A 20,807-nucleotide genomic window follows, 5' to 3' on the forward strand; every position below is an offset into this window, starting at 1 on the left:
CTAGTAGATTTTGAAAGTGTCTTAAAAAACAAAAAATAGTGAAAAAATGGTAATTATTATGCAAAATTGATTTTTCGAGCTTAAGTTGTAAAAAAAATGTTCCGATAATTTATTACGTTAAGGAGGAAAAAAACACTAATACTTCGAGTAATTCAACGAGCCTGATTAAAAATGATTAATTTATACAAATTCTGATTTTCGAAATTATTAAATTTACTTACTTCATGTAATTTACTTACTTCATGTAATTTTTCAAATTCTTAAGATTTTTCGTGTTACTTAAGGATGAAGATGTCCTATGGCGATATAAACATCTGTTTTTCAAATGAGAACCCCACTTTTTTCTGTAAAATATCAAATATATAATTTTACTGGACATTTTGGTGTGCCTAATTTAAAATGAATACTAATAGTTTCATAGTTATTCAAATGTTTATCCTAAGAACAATATATATAGTCCTTAAATAGTTTTACGTAAGTATAAATTAGGTGTGATATTGGATCTAATATTTATTATACTTTGATCGTTTTTACAATAATTTATAATGCTATTCATATAATAAACAAGTTAACTGTAGTTAAAAAAACTCAAGACCTGCTACAACTATCGTTTGAATTTTGATTTCGATAAGTAAACATTTTTTGAAAAATTATCCGCTTAATAGTGCTATGTATAAAAGGGAGGTTGTCATTTGCAGGAAAACAAAAGTTTACAGGTATATCCAGACGCTCATTAAGCAGTACGATAAATCTCAAAAATTTGATGATAATATAAAAAACTTTAATTATATTTAAGAATCAAAACAATTTTGAAATTTTTTTAACCATGGCAGCAACTATTTTTGTTATTTTTGAAAGTCTTAGATCATTCTAGACATAATATTATCATCGGTGTCTCCGCCATGTCCTTCACAATAAGCCCCCGACCTACCTATACGTGCAGTACAACCTTGTCGGAAGTCATATTATTATTATCATCATACCTACTCCTGATAATAATTAATGCCATAGATACAGGTACCTGGTACCTAAATTCAGCAGTGTGAAGCGCGGCGTCGTGTGACATATATAAAAACGTGTTAAAGTATAAAATATTCATCGCCGACGTCAACACTAAATATAACAGGTAATATATACATATATTATATACCTATACCACTGTAAGCTATATATATCATTTTTCTTTTCAAACTCAAATATTCCTGTGGTTTAGTTTCTCACGCTCGAACGATGAGGAATTTTAATAGAGAAAAAATAAATAAATATAAAAAACAAATACGGTTTTTATTTTGTTTGTTTGTATAGTACCGTATTAACGTATTAACTTATATCAATTAATTCACTATAATATGTAGGTAAATATTTCACATATGGCTGTAATTTATAAGAGCTATTTCTTACAATGTTTTATCACCATAAGAATCAAGAAAAAAAATTTAATGTTGTCGAACTTTGTTAGAGTTTAGATTTATATAGAAGTACGCTTGTAAAAACAAAGTGACTTTATTACTACTTGTAAAGTTTAATATTTATTGATTGTAGTAAGAACATTTTGTAACTAGTAAGAGAAAACTTGTATTCAGTCGGCAGTCCTAATCTTTTTAACTCATAAACAAACATTTTAACATAAATAAATAAATAAAAATTCGAAATTTATCCATTGAATTCAATAATGTAATATTTTTTAAAAATTTTTATCCACCCAAATAATAATAGCTACAACATTCAATATGATTCGAATGCTATCATATACGTTTTTTTCATATGGCGGAAGGTTGAATTTTCCAATTATTATAATTTTTTGGAAAATGGGAATGTGACAGCAGAGATTTGGCTCTTCCTTTGGCTCATATAAAAGTGTTTGCTAAAGAGTAATGAGAGTATACTCGCCACAATATAACGTGGCCTAAGCATAGTCAAAAATTCATATTTTTCTTCTCTTTTAAAAAAAACTAAGCACGCCACTGGCTGACTGAAAATACCATGTACCTACTGTAAAAAAATGGCTATGATTGCGTGTAAAACTACTTAAGTTGTTTTGTGGCAAAAGTTTGAAAGTAAAATCTAGTAGTAGGTACCTATGGAAATATAGGGAATTTACATAATTTTTGATTTCAATAAAAGATGAATGTGAATGTATCACTTCTAAGTGATAAGGTTCATAAATCGTAATGATTAAAATAAGTTATTTACCTGTTATTATATATGTATAATAAAAATAACAATGTTCATATTATCCATTACGATTTTGTCTGATTTTATTTATTTTTATCTAACAAATACCCATCAGAAAACTGCAGCTCAAAAAGGCCCCCGTGAGTCAAAAAAGTTTAGGAACCGCTGCAATACTCAAAACATAATTCATAAAAAACACGCTATAGTGATGTTTATTGTTTTCACATTAAGTTGTTTCAACGTTTTTCAGAAAATAATGATTTTATTTTTATATAATATGTTCCAACTTTAATTGAAATTTTATAAATTATGAACAGAGCTTTTCATGACTGAACTTTTAACTTTTTTTTATTTTAAGCGTGGTTTTAAAAATAAAAAATTGCATAGTTCTTTACTCATGTTCGAATTTCTATTTCGATGTCAGATTTTTATTGTAGAAAATTGAATCTTTAGCTAGTATTCTGTGGATCAAAAAAGAAAATTGTCCAGCACTTATATTATGTGGAAAAATATTAAAACAATTGGGGAAAACTAGAAATTATTCTACACATACCTAACTAGTTTTTAAAAAAATTTGTTTCAACTCAAAAATAAATATCGTACTGCGGATGAGATTCGAAATTTTTACCGAATGCAATTTCAAGACATGTCCTAATTTTCAAAATAATTTCGATTTTCCTGTGCTATGCATAGGCATTTTAAATTTTCAAAATGTTTGAGTATTTTTTTAAATTTATGTTATGTTGGGTAATTAACAAATTGGGTTATTTACTTATACTTGGGTATATAATGATTTATTAAAGTGCGACAATTTTTTAAAAACATTATGTTAATAAATAATCATTATTAATTACCCTCCTATGTACCAAATGTAGTTACACGTATTAATTGCCGAAGCATCAATATTGATACCAGCACTAAACAATCACACTCCGTAGATAAAGCAATAAAAAAAAAAAAACAACTGTAGGTGGGTAAATGCAATTTTCACCAAATGTTGAAATTACATTTCCTTAACGACAAAATATTTTGATTCTTTTTTAACTATTTTTTCTTTGAGAACGATTTTTTATTTTATTTAATTTCTTAAAATTATTATGAATAAAAATGTTAAAAAAAAATTTTTAAAAGTAATACGCATAACGTTCCGCCTAAGTTGTTGATGGTGAAATAAAAAAAAAATTGATAGTAAATTAACATTTTTTTTTTATGATTGTCTGAAATTCAGCAAATTATTTTTCAGTTAAAACTTCATAAAACAATTTAATTTCATAGCTTACATTTGAAAATATATAATAGAAGATTTCTCGTAAGTTTATATACCTTCATCCAAGAGTAACATACATTTTTTAAAAATATTTGAATTTAAAAATTGTATGATATTAGATACTCAAAAATAAATGACCACATACACTTAATATTTTTATCAAATATTAACATTACAATTTTCAATATAATAAACGACGACATTTTAAAATTGTTATACTTTTTGAGCAATTTATAAGAATGGAAAATGTTTGATTTTAATTAATATTTTTAAAATTTTTGTTGGTGGAAAATATTTTTTTCTTGGTCAAAAAGCTTGAAAATGAATGAAGTGCAAAATTACGCTAGCACTAGCCGCCACTGATATCGATAATTAATTACTTAAATCAGCCAAGGTTTACGAATAATTACTACGTTAATGGCAATAAATTATGTATAAAATATGGTACGGATTATATCATCGGTTAATTTATCAGTTATCAATTGGGCCCTTATCGGTCATTATTTATTACTTTATTATTAGTATTCGATACGGTAAACGAACTTTCAGAAATATTCACTAGCTGTAAATTTATGACTATACACTTTCAGAGATAATACACAATTTTTTTTAATTTTAATTTTTCACATGAATAAAGTATTTCAAGAAAATAAATTTATGTGAGAATGTATTATCACCGCTCAGTATAATAATATTATTTAAAAATAATTGAAATATTTATAAACAACGGCATGAAAATAATAATAATATATTATATGTAACTACAGATGTTTTATATATTTTTTTATAACATAAATTTCTCCTTGATGATGTTTAACTACAGCAAGAACCTTCTCAAACACTTTAAGCTACAAAACCCACAACTATTTGCCCGAGCCAAATTAAGCACTAAATTATATTCAAAGCTATTTTATCATACCATCCATAATTGCATCATATCCATAGTAAAACAATTATCTACTTCCACATACCCAGAAAACTAAAAAGACCAATAAAATAGCCCATTGATTTGCTAAATTCATAAGATAAACAAAACCTTTTTTCAGGTGGTATTACTGAGAGCCTTCTTTCTTAATTAGTTATAGTTACTAAACTAATTATAACTAACATTATATCAATCTAATTACATTTTATCGAGCTTAATTATTATACCATACTGTATAGATATTAGATAATCGGTCGAACTTTAAAGCAATATTGGTCGATCGTATCAAGAAATTAATTACACCAATATCAGTTGATCACCTGCGTAATTTTAAACACACTTTTAAATCCGCTTTTAGTTTTTACACTTTATGTATTAAATAAAGTATTTATTAACGAACAAAAAAATATAATTTTAATATAAAAATAATAAAAGAATAATATTACTATACAATTTATTATTATGCCGCGTGTACAATTATAAATAGTACTTTATTTGTAAATTAATAAATTAACATTGTTTCAATATTTGATGTATTTTTTAGTTTATTTTGTTATATTAATAAAAATAACAACAATAATACCTAGAGGTAGCTAAATAAATATTGGTCGATCACCAGATACTTACATTTTTTGTATTAGCTCACTTGTCGGAGAAGATTGGTGACCCCAGGGTTTAAATTGTAAATTACTTTTCCTTTCTAAAAAAAACTATACTTTCTTGGTATTTTAAAGACATGTTAGCAGCTGCTGTCATCGAATATCTTATCATATGTCGGAGATATAATTTATATATACAATAAATAGATACTATTAAACAATGTTTGACATAACACTTTATTAAAGTAGTACGTTTGACAAATGTTAGTTTGATGGATCATATTATATATCACTATCTAACTCCTTCGAATCGACTAGAATAATGAAGTGCCTTGGGGCTAGGTACTTTTATAAATTTTATTGTTTCACCGTTTAACTGCTGTGTTTGTAATTGAATGAGCTCTTTATACTTGCACATAGATTGACTAATTTTTATTTTTTTTACATTTTTTTATTTTTTAAGAGAGGGAAAAAAACGTTGCGACAAAAAATAAAATATTTTTGTTTCAAAAATATATTTATAAATTATTAGTAATTGCATTACAACATAAATTCACGAAGTGTAACGAAAATTTGAGACTTTAAATTAATATTTTTTATTTGTTTGTTTTATTTTATATTAATTAGTGCCATGACTTTTATCAATAAAATAATAATGAATGTATAGGTACCACAGGCAACATTATTTTAATAGATGTACCGGGTGGTTCGTTTATCAATATCACGTTCATTAGCTGTTTCAAAAAGGATACCTAAGTGTTATTGAAAAGTATTTAATATTTAATAAATATTGTTAAGTAAGTTGTACCCATACAAATAAAATCGATTTTTTTCAAAAATTGGTCTCTTGTAAAAATTTCAATTTTTTCCTAATTTGTTTTTATTTTATTTTTCCTGAAGCTTTTTGAAACTACTAGACATTTTTTACTTTTGTTATAATTAGATTCAATTTCCTATCAGAAGATACTGAAGTGGAAAATCAGAGCATTTTCAGTGCCTGAAAAAATGACGACAGAAAGAAAAATAAAATAAAAACACATTATTGTAAAATAATTTTCTCAGCTTAGAATCTAAAATATCAAAATGTCTGTGTAAAAAGTATAGACGTACCGTATCAGGTTCGTTATTATACTTAGAACTAGTTATTATACTTATTATTATTAAAATATATTTTTGTGCTTAAAATAACACATCATCAAAAACAAATCATAAAATAAATAAAGCATTCATATGCAATATGCATCCAAATTGTATTGAAAAGTTATTTATGTTGGTCATATATGTGTACTATATACCTAACAGTATTTGTTTGTGATAATTAGGTCATAGGTAAATGATAGCAAAAAACCGCGAGGGGACGTTACGTTATACCCACATGTATTGTCTCCGTCTTATATTAAGTGCACAACATAGCAAATTTTAAGCAAAGCAGATCACATTTAGCTTAATTTAAAAGTTAATTTAAAAATTAGAGTGAATTGATCTCTTATAAAAATTAAAGGGGAAATTATTATCTAGAGCATCGCATAGGCTTTTCATTTAATTTTAATTTTAAAGAAAGCCATGAGTATTTTAAAATTGTGAATTATTTGTGCATCTTAAAATACTCATAACTCTCTTTAAAATTAAAATATAATAAAAATCCCATGAGATACCATAGATCATAATCTTACCTTTAATTTTTATAAGAGGTCAATTCACTCTAATTTTTAACCTTACAGAAATAAACATGAGCTGCCAAGAGTAAAATATGCTACGTTACGCACTTGTAAGACGGAGGCAATAAATGCGGACATAATAGTCCTCTTAAGAAGGCGTCATGCCCAGTAATCCTCATGCATTGTCTCCGTTTTACTGCCTAACATGTAACAAATCAAAGTGTACTTTCAGCAGTTCCAATTTTGAGTCAAATATTAGAGTGAATTGAACCATTATTAAACTTCAAATGTAGGAACATTATCTGTGTTCTCGTATTGGTGTTTTACGATATTTTAGTTACTAATTGAGTTATAAGTATACTTTCTTATGTAAAATATTAAATATTTGAAAATGTTCATAATTCACTATATGTGGATATAACGCGTAATCTTAATCCGAACGTAGTAACAATTTATTGTGCTCGTAAATGGTATTAATTTCTTTCTTATTATTTAAATCATAACTAATAAGAATTACAAATTGGAAGAAATAGATGTATTTTATACGTCAAGTTCATTTATTTATTATTCAAATTATATTTATTTCAAATTGTTGTGATTTATTGTTTAAACTTAATCCGAATGCACACATAATATTATAATATTATAGTCTCTACTTTATGGGAACCATGCGTATTGTCGAGGGATGAATGTATTATTATCAGAACAATAATTTAATCGACAATACCATACTACAATAATTCAGTACCTATAAAGTTTTATTTTTGTTTTCGATTTAATTTAAGTTTAGGTATCGATCATTATTAAATGATACCATCTCCATATAACTATATAAGTAGTATTATGGCAGTTTTCAGTTTTCTAAAGTTAATGCGATGACAAGTGGTTGGTTAAAAACTTGAAAAAACTTAAAGAACAATATATTTTCAAAAAACACCTTACAACTCAGTTTTTTTTAGGATTTTAATAAGGATGCTCGGAATATTGGTACGGTTCATACAATTAATAACAAAATAAATAAAAAACGTGGATAACTGGTACTATTCAAAATGTAATTGCCAGGGGTCCTAAAGTATTCACAATGTTCATAATATAATTTTGATAAATCACCAACGTCAACATGTTAAATTTAAATAATACTTAAAACAAAAAAATAATGTTGGCAATCAAAATTTAATAATAACAATTTCGACTGCTATATCTGTACCCTATGTACACATGGAGTCATAAAATTACATCGCAGTCACTAGTGGTTTCCCATCTATCGTCGATAAAATAAAATTAAAAATAAATTATAATCGTTGATATTTTATTCCTTTTTTTAATAACATTTTGGGAAACCTTGACTATTGGCGACCATACCAGTATTCCGCGTTTATAAAAACCGTAATTACCAGTTTTCCGTTTACCGTTTTAAGTATATACCTATGTCGAATATAATAAAATCGAGTTTACGATTAAAGTTTTTTAATTATGACTCCAGGTGAATATTAGAAACGCTTGTGTAAAAATATTATAGATATAATATTACGCCATAGGTAATCGTATGTATTTTAATATTTTGTAATTAATTATTGCTTGTGATTTACAATACTATAAATATTTATAACTAAATAATGATCTACTTATATATTATAATTATGATTTTACATCAAACTATAATTTCAAATGTATAAAAATAGACAAATTAAATAATGTGACTCTATATTATGCAAGCTTAAGGTAGAGACAAATATTCAAATCTAATTAAATGTACGCACAAAAAGAACTTGGATAGGAAAGAGACCTTTGCAATAAAGGGTGACTAATAGATACATATAAATATATAATACAACAAATATATTATATCAAACATGTATTTCGTCACAACCAATACTTAAAAGAAATAGAAACTGAAATCTATATTAAAATAAACAATTTTAATTTAAAAATTCCAAAACTAAAAATAAAAATTATTAGAAATTACGTTTCAAACGTAAAAAAAATAAAAAAATACGTTAATGAGTCTTTACGGTTTACATTCGAACTTATTGTCCATAATTTAACACGTTACCATTTAGTTTAAATATATTCACAAAATGTACTATCAAGCAGGTTGCCCCATCAGATTTTAGGTCCTTGTACCAAATGTTTTCGCGAGCTCTATACAAAACTTCCAAAAAAATACAGCACAATAAACAAACGATACAGGTGTCCCATATACGTTTATAGGTAATAAATGGTTAACCCACAGCTTAAAATAACAAAATGACTTAATTAATAGATTATAAATGTATAAAATAAAACAATTATTCTTTACAAAATTTTAAAAATTAAAAATTAATTTCAACCGGGCCTTTGTACCAAAGGTCTAATACCCCTCCCTTGTGTGAGCTTTTCACCCAAGCAGTAATCAGAACCATAAATTAATTTATTTTTCAATATTCTTGCAGTTTTTCTGTAGACGCGGCGACCACAAATTCTGTTGACAATATAAGAAATTATTAATATAGTGACTTTAAGTTTCAACAATTAACATCGATGTACTCGATAACGATGTAGAATTGGCTACACACACACTAAAAAAAATATAAATTATTCTACACATAAACCGAATTAAATATTTTGAAATGAATTGAATATGATGTCGCAATAGTACCTACCATAATATACAAGGTGTAACGAGAATGACCAATGAAATGACTTTTGTTCTAATCAATATTTGAAATTTGTTTATAAGTGGAGCACATTATTTTCATGTTCGATAAAAAAAAAAAAAATAAAATAAAATTTATGGACTCTGGCGCTACAGTAGGTACACAGACATAGGTACTACAGAGTACGACTTTTTTTTAATACCGAAAATACAAAAAAATTTAAATTTAATCAAATTTGTTTTAGAATAATTCAAAATAGTCAATTAATAAATCGAATTTTTAGAAAATGTTGACGATAAAAACGTCCATTTAAGTCAAGTTAAGTTTTTGCCATTTTTCAAGATATCAATAATGTAAATCTCAAAATATTTACTGTCCATAATATACAATTTTCATAATATTGTTTTCATACATTTAACTACCTATAGTATTCATTTTTTCATTTTTCATTTGTCAGCTGATCTTACTGTTACGCCCTGTATTTATAATTATATTCTCATATATTCGATTATTTGCAGCGCGGTCATGCGGAACCTACTTATTAGCGGAATATAATATAACTAGGTATATTGATGATTCGAATATGCGATATAACAGTAGTAAATACGAGTATATAAATAGGTATGTAAAACTAATTCGGCTAAAACCTTTAATTACCCACAAAAAGGATGTAACTCAATTTTTTACCTTTTTTTGTTTCATCTAATAATTTTAAAGCGGGGTTTTCTTAATTCTTGAGGAAAACGGCATTAACTAAATTCTGCCAAAGAAGATAATTTAAACATAATAAAATATAAAGTCCTAATATTTAGTTTACCATCAAACAAAGACGTATCTTTAGTTACGTGTATCTTTGATTATAAATTACCAGCGAAAACAGTCTTAACTTGAGATACATTTTCACCAAGACTGCATATTTCAAACGAAAAATGAATTAACTTGAAATACGTTCACATCAAAACAATATATTTTCCACGAAAAGATTCAACTTGAGTTAAGTCAGTATGGTTTCTAAAATAATAGGACTTAATACAAGGACTTAGGTCAACAAAAGAAGATATCTGGGAAAAATATAAAAACATTTTGGATTGCTCTAAAAACGTTAAACAACTAGAAAAAAATTATATAAAACATTATAATCAGAATAAGAATTTAATTCTGAAAACTTGAAAATAGCTACTCTGTAAAGTTGTCAAAATTGAGAGGAGTTGAATTGTCGGTTCGTGGGGCGTCTTAAAAGAACTTTTTTTTAAATAATCTTTTTGGAAATTGTTCGACTTAAAAGTAAATTTAAAAATATTTATCGGCCATATTATTTTCATAATTGTTCTCATACGTTTTAATTTTTCATTCATCAGGTCTTTCCTTTACAAACAATATATTATATAATAATATTCTACTCTATTCGATTCTGTGCAGTAAGTACGGAGCCTGCTAATACCTATTCGTAGAATAAAATATAACTATAAACTACCTAGGTGTATGACGATGGTGACGTAAATAGTACCTATATACATACCTCATCCATAGTGTATATATATATATATTTGTAATTTGAAATCGGCTATTACCTATAATTGTCGGTTCACGGGGCGTCCTAAAACACCAACATAATATATATATATATAAATCGGTACACTATGAGAAAACGCCTAGCAGTCGATCAATTCGATTTTGTCACACCGCAGTCGTTACAACGGTGACTAGATTGACGGACACGAGAAGTGGGCACCTATATATATTATAAGACGAGGACTTCAGAATTATATCGTTTCCTCAATCATTAGTGGTTTGGCGGTCAGATCGGACCGATGTCGCTCATATTATTGTCGTTCCCGATTTCGTTAAACGCAATTCACGCGATTCTTATATCGGTTGGTAACTGGTAGGTACCTTTTATATTATTATTGTGCGGTACATGTAGACGTTTAATCTCCACCGGGGGTTGTGCTTCACAACGATTTTCAAACATGAAACGATTTTACGCGTTTTTGATGTTCGTCCCGATCACTGCAGGTGAGTCAAGTCATGTACAGAAACTATTACTATAATTACCCAGAGCTGTAGTCCACAGGTGTTGGCTATGGGGACTATACCGCCCCCCCCCCTCCAACCATTTTCCGCGTTAATTTTAGCCGATAGCCGTTAATACTTTATATGTATATACATGTTATATATTATACTACTTAAGGCCCCCGGTGGCATTTTATTCTCAAAAATAGACTCTAGCTTCTAGCATGTAGCTACGAAAATTATGAACCTGCAGTCCTGTAAAATCAACCAAATCTGATAATTTTGTTTTTGTAATTAATAGAATAGGTAACAGATTAGGTGTTCTATAGTCAACACAATAAGGTAATTTTCAGTTTTTTTGTGCAAATTAATTCATGCTAGTATTTGATGAAATCAAGTTAAAAATTTGAGTTCACTGTGGTCTGTGGGATGTCATCATTGTTCTTTCAAATAAAAAAAAGTCATCAAAATCCGATAATCCGATTAGGCCTGAGAATTTCTCACGTGTAGTTATTTTTTTTTGTTGATATAATACAAAGTATTGACCTTCGCCCCCAAATCTCTAAATAGGTATCGCCGTATCGGGCAGTAGATTATAGTGGAATAGTATTAAAATATTATATATATTTTTAAAATTGTATAGAATTCAGGGAAATTTTAAAAGCCGTCATCGGCACTTAAATAAACAAGTTGGGAAAGCTTGCTGAACGAGTGTGCTGTAAATTCCAGGTTTCAAAAGTATATATGTTTAATATAAATTAATAAACAATAATTTCACATAAATTATACTTATAATATTCAAAATGAATTTGATGACCTTTACATTTTTATACCTTATTATTTTTGTAGGTACCTACCTATTACTTATTAGTTATTTTAGATTCTGAACGTATAGTTGAATCTCGAATACGAATGTATTGATTTTAGTGATATTAAATTATAATATTATAGAGCGGATTTCTATACACTAAAAAATAGCAAAATAAGCCATGTAAATTGCGTTCACATTGAGCAGGTAGTAAAAATACCATAGTTAATATTGAGCCCGGAATTTTTTGGTTTCAAAAATAGATATTGTAAATTGCACACGGGATTTTCGGATTCTAAAATGGGTATAGTAAACTGTGCCCATGATATCTTAGTGACCTTAAAAACATAGATATCTATTATACACATGTTAAATATTGTTGATCATTTATTGGCGGATAAACCGAACGTTTATTGCTATAATCGCAATGATATTAGCGATATCAATGCGTTTGCGTATAGGTTTAGGTAATATTTTGGTAAGCTTTTTGCTTGCAACAGTGCAACATGGATATTATACATAGTGAATTGAGCCAAAAAGAAAATGAGGTTATAATCTACCAAAGTCATAAATTGTCAAAACTAAAACATGAACTTTCCTCGGGCGAAACAAAATGACGGCGATAGCTAGTTGCCTCTTCGTAGTAGGTATCCTCTGAGTAATGCTAAATAATTATCATAAAAAAATATTTCTATTGTGCTCAATTTACTACATAGAAATATATACCTGAAAGATACAGGGCGCAATCTACAATTTTTTCGCTTCGTCGGGTGCAATTTACATGCTAATATACAGCCAAAGTCGTAAAAAAATGGAAGAAAAAAAAGTGGATAACTCTCTGCTGTACATTACGTAGGTGTCTAGAGAGTCATTGTAATGGATGTGTTAAATTTTAATTCAATCATTGTATAATACTAACATAGATTATGAGCGAAGACGGTCTGTCAGTTTTTAATATGACTAAGTAAATTGTATGATAGTTATATATATAATAAATATTTATAATTGTGATTACAGTATTTTATTTAACTAATAGACATTAGTACTACAGGAATTTTCGCCAAAAAAATTGCATTTAAAAATGCCACTGTGGCCATACTGTTTATATAATAATTGACTCTAAAAGTCACAAGTACCCAAGTATAATATTTTATATACAAAAAAATAACTAAGATCGTTATTCTTGATAGTTTAAATATGCAATTTCGTTCAAATTTGAACTTAAAATGTCTGTAAAAAATAACTGTTTGCGTATATATATATATATTTTTTAGATTTTTTGGTTGGGTACAGCTTGAACTATTTATGAGAATCCTTTAAATTCCAATCATTTGAAAAATGCTTGAAAATTGTATAAAATTTAAATTATAAGCCAACGTATTAGAGACCTAGGACACAATTAATTATGTTCTTACTTTAAAGTTTAAAAATAGGTCTATTCATTCTCATATTAAAAGTAGCAACACATGGTTGGTTTTGCTAAACATATGTTTATGTGTCAGATTGAGAGAACAAATGGTTCGCTGACATCCTCTTAATGAACTCTTTATTTTTACAATGTACCTTTAAATTATAATTCATATAATTTATCAATATGGGTACCTATAGCATACCTAGAGTTTGTTTTTGGCTCTTGCTAAGCCACAAAATGAGCTTTGAAACTTTAAAAAAATAAATAGTAAGGTGAACTTGGTGTATAAATATATTTAAGCCGATAGTTGAAAAAGTTTTGATTTTGGTTAGTAAATAATATTCCCCCTCCCCCATCCTTAGTTTTTAAATAGTTACGTCACTGAGTATGATAATATACATACAATAGATTTTATAATATAATATGTATTATATAAGTATAACGTATTGTGTTATTTTGGCATGTTTTATTAATTGTATAGTAATAATACCAATTTTGGATAAACATTTTAGAGACTACTAAAGCCAATTTTTTTAAAAGCCCCAATATGAAATACAAAAATTTGTCAACCATCAGAATTGTAATTGTAATTTTTATAAAATATTAAGTATAAATCATGTAAGACGTATTAAATTAAAAATTGTTCTCTTCCTTTTGCCGAAACTAATTTTAGTATCGTAATATGAAACAACATAAAAAAATATAATATTACGTCAACATTTAGAAGCATCAATTAATGTTTTATTTTCAAAATCTAAATTTTGTCTTAAATAAAATAATTTTTTATTCGTACTAAAGATTAAAGGTATTTGCCATTTTCTTTTACCCTCAACATATTTGTATAAGCAGAGAATGGATTAGGTTTAATAACAATGATTACAATATTATTTTTATTCTTTAAATTCATATGAACTATATTAAAATATTATGTATTAAGTAAATTAATACCCAATGTACAATTATATTAATTGATCATTTAGTTAAATTTATCAATCAAATGTTTGTCCTAAATGAAAGATTTTGATTATTTCTTTTTCTTACTTAAAAAATATGCAAAACAGTAATTGAGTAGTAGAGGTATATTTTTTATTTTTTCATTTTCCCTGCGAATAAATCTGTGGAAAATTGTCAATTTCGTATGAGAAAATAAAATACTTACGAAAATACAACAAGTAGCTGGTAGTTATATTATGATATTTTTATGAATAACAACTCCTGAGAAGTCGCTCAGCTGCAGGTCTTTGATGTTCTTTTGCTCATTTTTTCCCTACAACTCTGATAAACAAAAAATGCATTCCTTATATTCTATAGAAATAGTTATAAGACTCGATTGGGTATATAAAGCTTTACGTATTCTACTTCGAAGTTTATACACAAAATACAAAAAAAAATATTATCTGAAAATTATTTTTGACAAATCGCTAAAGCATTTTAATATGAATATTATTGACATTTGACGTTTCTGAATAAATATATATACTTTTGTATGCTTATGAGCAGCGGCAGCTGTATAAAAAAAGATTTAACGCCTACTAATATGATAATATTCTGAATAATATATTCATATTTATATTTACGTATATTTATAAATACATTTATTTGTCTTTTAAACTAACTGTACTATTAAGGGCTATTCAAAAAACATTGATGAAATATTATGATCATCTTAAGGGCATTACAATTATTACAACATTTTGGTTTTTAGATACTTTTGAACTGCCTTTCTATTTGGGAGGTCAGTATGACACCCACCTCACCCACAATACACCATTGGTTCAGGCTCGCTCAAAACATAAATGACTCTGTACTCAGCTCGCATCTGGCCCATGTAAGCCCTCTATGGCAATCGATTTCCGTTTTTATTTATTATGCTTATACCGATCACCCACCAGCTCCAGACAGAAATGTTAAAAACAAACACTTTATTGACATTCTACAAACATCACATAATAATATTATCAAAATCGATTCGAAAAAAGAACAGCCGAGCTCCATTCTCCGAATGTGCGGCAACTGCACTAATTGCGCATTCTGCACAGTACACATGCTCCCATAGGTGCCAATTAGTGTTGAGGGGGGCAATGTCTTGGAAAATAATAATATATGAAAATAAGTAAATATTTAATATGCTTTTAAATTCTTGATTATTGCGACCGATTGTTTTTATTTTTTTTTGATATGGGCAAGTAGAGTGTACCACTCGGCTATACAGTAGGTGTCTATAATGATTATGTTACATTGAATTCAATGATGGATCGTTGTTTACAAAAAACGTTTCTGAGCAAAGACCAGGGATATCATCATTTGAGATGTTTCACGGTATGCCAATATCTATATCTAAAATTTATCAAAATTGCATTTTACTCTTAAACAATCTTATTTTTTCATTACTATATAACTTACCTCATGTTACATTTATGCATTACCTATATAATATTAATGAAGGCAGTAGTAAAGTAAATTAGGGTTGTTCGGAGGATATGACAACGGGCGAGGCACGTTTGGGCCAGGGACGTTTAGGTCACTAATAAAAATGCAACCTGTTTGGACCAGGATTTTGTGAACCCGTTTAGGCCAATTTTTTTTTTAGTATATTTTAAATAAAGAACTTCTAAAGAATTACTAGAAAGCTCGCTAAGGCCCGTTTCACATGGACGAGTATCGTACGCGCACGCTTTTAGTTTACATTGGTTAAGTTTATACGCGTCGTATCGGCGAACAAAACGCGCCATCGTCGGAGTAATAAGATATCTTATGTCCAGTTAAACTGTGTAAACTAATTTGTAATTTGTAGATTATGTACAGAGCAAAATTATTTATAACTGATAACTGACCAAAAACCCACAGTTATACGTATAATACAAATGTAAAAAAATACATTTTCGTAATTCAGTGGACTCGTATTTAAAAAATTAATAATTTGACAAATTGTATATTGTACCTAATGTACCTATTTATTATTTAATATTTTTATCTTTAAGCCGAAGTAATCATATATATTTGATATTATTATAACAAAACAATAATAATAATAATAATAATAAGAAACTGCATTTTTAACCATGCCAAAGATAGTCCTAAGCCTGTTAAAAATAAAATGGGAAGGAAAATGCTGGTCCAAACGAGTTGTATACAAGTAATATTTTTTAGTCCAAACGGGTCTTTAAAATTGGTCCAAACGAGCTGTGTTTTAGAAAAATTGGTCCAAACGGGTCCTGCCCATGACAACCCCCCTCGTCAGAAAATGTAATGTTCATAAATTACCTATTTTGTAACTAAGTATAAAAAAATGGACTATATAACTTAAGTATCGGTGAATATAAGCATAAGAAATTATTTTTAATCTATTGTTCGAAAGAAATATAAAATTGTTTAAGTTATATTAAATATTTTAAGTGTGACTGAGGATTTCGGGATTTGTTATATATGTATTTAGAATGATTTTAGCTACAAACAATAGTGTCTATAAATAATTGAATTGAAATAATTTAAGTGAGTAGGTACCTACTAACACTAACTGACTAATTTCGTATTATTTGGTACACAATATTCATTTACGGGCATCATGTAAAACGTAAGACTTTTTTTCACTTTAGAATATTCCGAAAAAAAAGCTTTTGACATAGTGCTAATTTTAAAACGGTGTCCCTACTTTGCAAATGTTGTCTTCTATCCTGTGAATTAGTTGGTTGAAGTGAATTTTGAGATTGTTAGCAGTGAGACTTCTTTGATAAATATTAACAATAAAATAATATGCATATTTTCGAGATTTTGATGAAATCTGAAAAAAAAACCGTAATAACATATTATCTTCAATATTTTTTAACTGATAATATAATAGTCATTGAGGAACTTTAGATTCAATTTTTGACGCTTGACGAAAAGAAGCTTGTTTGTCCTGATGCTTAAAAAAATTACCAGGAATTTTAAATTTAGATCTCTCATAAGCATCCACCAACTAAATTAATTTTTTCACCAGAAAAGATACTGAAGTCAATAATCGAAGAATTTTTGCTAGAAGGAAAAATATCTATACTGACAGAAATAAAAATACACCGACATCATTGTAAGATCAATGTCATTCATCGTCCCATTCAGAATCTAAAATGCATAGTATTATAATATTATTCAGTTTTGGTGGCTCAAGTTTGTAAAATTGTATAACGTCGCTTATACTGCAAACGCACGTACTATCTTTGGTTTGATAGTTTTTACGAAACATTGCGATAAGAATATATTATGCAGATACCACGGATGTAGATAGACATGTATATGTATCAAAATCTATCAGTTCTATCTACAACCTTAGTCAAGTTATTCAAACTGATATTGTGGCCCTAATCAATAACGACGTCGCCTTTTTTTATTTATTGTCTGATGAAACAGCAGATTATATGGCTGAAGAGGAACTACAGTTGTCTTTATCGATATGAGATGTATTAGTACCCACCAATTTTGTAGTTCAAGAAGAATTTCTTGGATTTGTAGAAATTAAAATATTAAGAAGAAGAGTATTTTGGAAACCACTGAAAAATATGGTTTAAATTCGTCTAACGTCTTATCGTATACCAACATCGCATATTATTAATTATCATTATAAAACTGTAAGATTTTTTTTTTATTGAAAACTTCAGCAGATAAGGTTATTAGTTTTTCCGAATTTGATTGGATATAGTTTGTATGAATGAATGAAATATAATAGTTGTAGCTTAAATTTCTTAAAAACAAAAAATGAAACAAAGTTTTTTTGTTATAATTTCTATTTTTATTACATTTTATGTTCTATATCCTATGAATATAATTCTACAAAACAACATTTGACAATAATTGGAAACGTCTTTTATTTGAATTAATTAAAAAGCATCTAACTGTTCATTGCTATAATGGAACACAAAATATGATGAATAAATTTTTATACTTAAATAATTGTATTTTATACACATAAAATTAATTTTTTCAGGACATGTTTATAGTTTATTTTACTAAGATTTGTAGTATAAGTGCATTAAATCATATTTGTTAAGACTTTTTTTTTGGTTTTTAGTGCATTTATATTTTATATCTATGCCATATTTATAACTTATAAATTATAATCTGGTATTTATTTTAACAATCGATTAATATATCCACGTCTATAGTCCTTGAATATTTACATAATATTTATATACTGCACATAATAATAAAATACCTGAAATATTTTATTATTGATGGATTAATAGGCTGATAACTAGGTACCGTTTCTTCTTTCGTTCAATGTAACGTTCTTGATTCATAAAAGTGAATTTTTTAATTGTTTTTTTTTATTTTAAAGTCAATGTTGTTATTGTTTATTGATTTTGTGATATCTAATTGATCGCTTGAAATGAAAACTAAAGATTAACCAATGTTTTTCATCCAATGTGACTCTGTTATAGAAAATAAGTGTATAAAACACTAATACATTATATTTTATCTTAAGATAAATGATTTCTAAGCACATTGACAGAATCTTAATTTGTTTTCTACGAAAATTGAAAATTAGTAGAGAATGAATCCCTCACTTATTAAAACTTTAGCAATTTTATGATTTTATATATTTGATGACAAAATTACAAAGGCTGGTCAACATAAACATTTTTCAGGCCGAATAGTTTCCTCAGACTGTCCTAAAATAATAATGAACTGTTTTAGTAAGACTCTTACTTAAATCGGAGATGCCAGTTAATTATTTTGCTTGAATACACCCTCAAGATATTGAATGTATTGCTATATTGTTGTTACTGTTATCTTTACGAGCGTCCGAGTTCACCATCCTACGGGTAAAGAAAATTTAAACGTTTTTATACGTTTTATATTATGTGTAAATAATCGCATTAAATTTACTGATGCTCTACTCCCTCCCTAGATTAATTCTATATATACTTTATATACTTAAAGCACATTCATGCGCAGCATTATTATGGTGTACATTATAAAGTTAAAGTTTAACGACATTTTTTACGTTTCGAAGCAGTTCTCGTCTTTATACTACGAATAGCCTGAGGGGGTGTGGTTAGCACGCTTATGTTGTTGTTGTTGTTATTTTTTTTTTATCGAAGATATATATTCTTTTTTTTATGTCTATTAGCCGAAGCTTTATATGCAAAACAATATATAAATCTAATATATAAAAATTAATTGTATGCCCTCTAAAGACTCAAAAACTAGTAGACCATTTTCAAGAAAAGTATTATATCAATTGATTTCTTGAGACATGTATCTCTTCATTGCAGAATTTTCGTTTGATTCAACGTGGATGTTTATCTCCACTGGTGTGTAATTGAAAGCATCAAAATATCAATAATTCAAATATTTTTAAAAATTGAAACATTTGTTTTAAAATTTGAGAAAAATGTACAAAAGTAAAAATTACTAAAAATTACTTGTAACCATTATAATATGAACAATGCCGTAAAAATATGAAAGACTTATGTTAAAACAAAAAATGCTAAATAAAATGTCTATATTATTTTGAATAATTAACGAAGCGTGTAACGAATTAGTAGCTTGGTTAGTCGTTACTCGTTAGCATTATGGCTTATTAATATATGTAGGTATGATCGAAACATTGTGATACGCTGGTGTCATGGCCGTCACTAGCAATGTGTATTATTACTTCGATTTATTAGGTAACAAAACAATACGAAATTGTTACTTCCATCGATAAATAAATCTAAAAATCACTGCCAGCTGAGATTCCTATTTCCATGTTAAACCATGCAGTATAGACGTATATTATATATAGTTCGTGTGCAGACCATGACTAAAATGCGTCTCAATGCAATCATACCTAGTTATTTGCCTAATATATAGGAAACAAATGCAAAAGTCATCAATAATAGTAATAAATATATAATATAAATAATTAATAATAATTAAGTTATTATATTACAACTTCAATACATGATATTTTTATAATTATTAACTATAGTAACTGTATTAACATAATTTATATTGCACCGTCACGTGCACATTATTCAAGTGGCCAAATATTATGGTAATATAATAATATATAACATAAGGTCACGTAAACAATTTAAGCGCGTTATTGTTGACGTGTCAAAGTCCGCTATAATATTATTATGGTGTCATTTGCTTTGAGTGTTAAACGGAGTAAGCATTACGATAATTAAATTATTCTTAAAATATTATTATGACGTATTTGTCTAATGCGTAATCGCATAATTAAAATGGTAATAAATAATAATACTCGACTGAGCGTATATTTTAAATATACGATAAGACTTGTGCAGCTGGTTTTCACACATTTTCATGGAATACAGATCCTATGTAGGAA

The 20,807-nt window shown here is 27.4% G+C and overlaps 1 protein-coding gene across 2 annotated transcripts in view; it reads left to right on the forward strand.

Annotated features, from left to right (window-relative positions):
• The first annotated feature begins 1,048 nt into the window (after positions 1–1,048).
• The window catches only part of LOC111033204, a 44,595-nt gene continuing 24,836 nt past the window's right edge, over positions 1,049–20,807 (forward strand). Inside the window, exon 1 of one of the 2 annotated variants that reach the window (XM_022313844.1) lies at positions 1,049–1,126. Coding sequence is in view for 1 of the 2 variants with exons in the window: in XM_022313843.1 (XP_022169535.1) it covers positions 11,231–11,276 (46 nt within the window). In the remaining variant the exon portion in view is untranslated. Of the gene's footprint in view, positions 1,127–11,063; positions 11,277–20,807 lie in introns of those variants that run through there. The other variant, XM_022313843.1, reaches the window with a different exon arrangement.

Source organism: Myzus persicae, unplaced genomic scaffold, assembly GCF_001856785.1.
Source record: "Myzus persicae strain clone G006 unplaced genomic scaffold, MPER_G0061.0, whole genome shotgun sequence".
NCBI lineage: Eukaryota > Metazoa > Arthropoda > Insecta > Hemiptera > Aphididae > Myzus > Myzus persicae.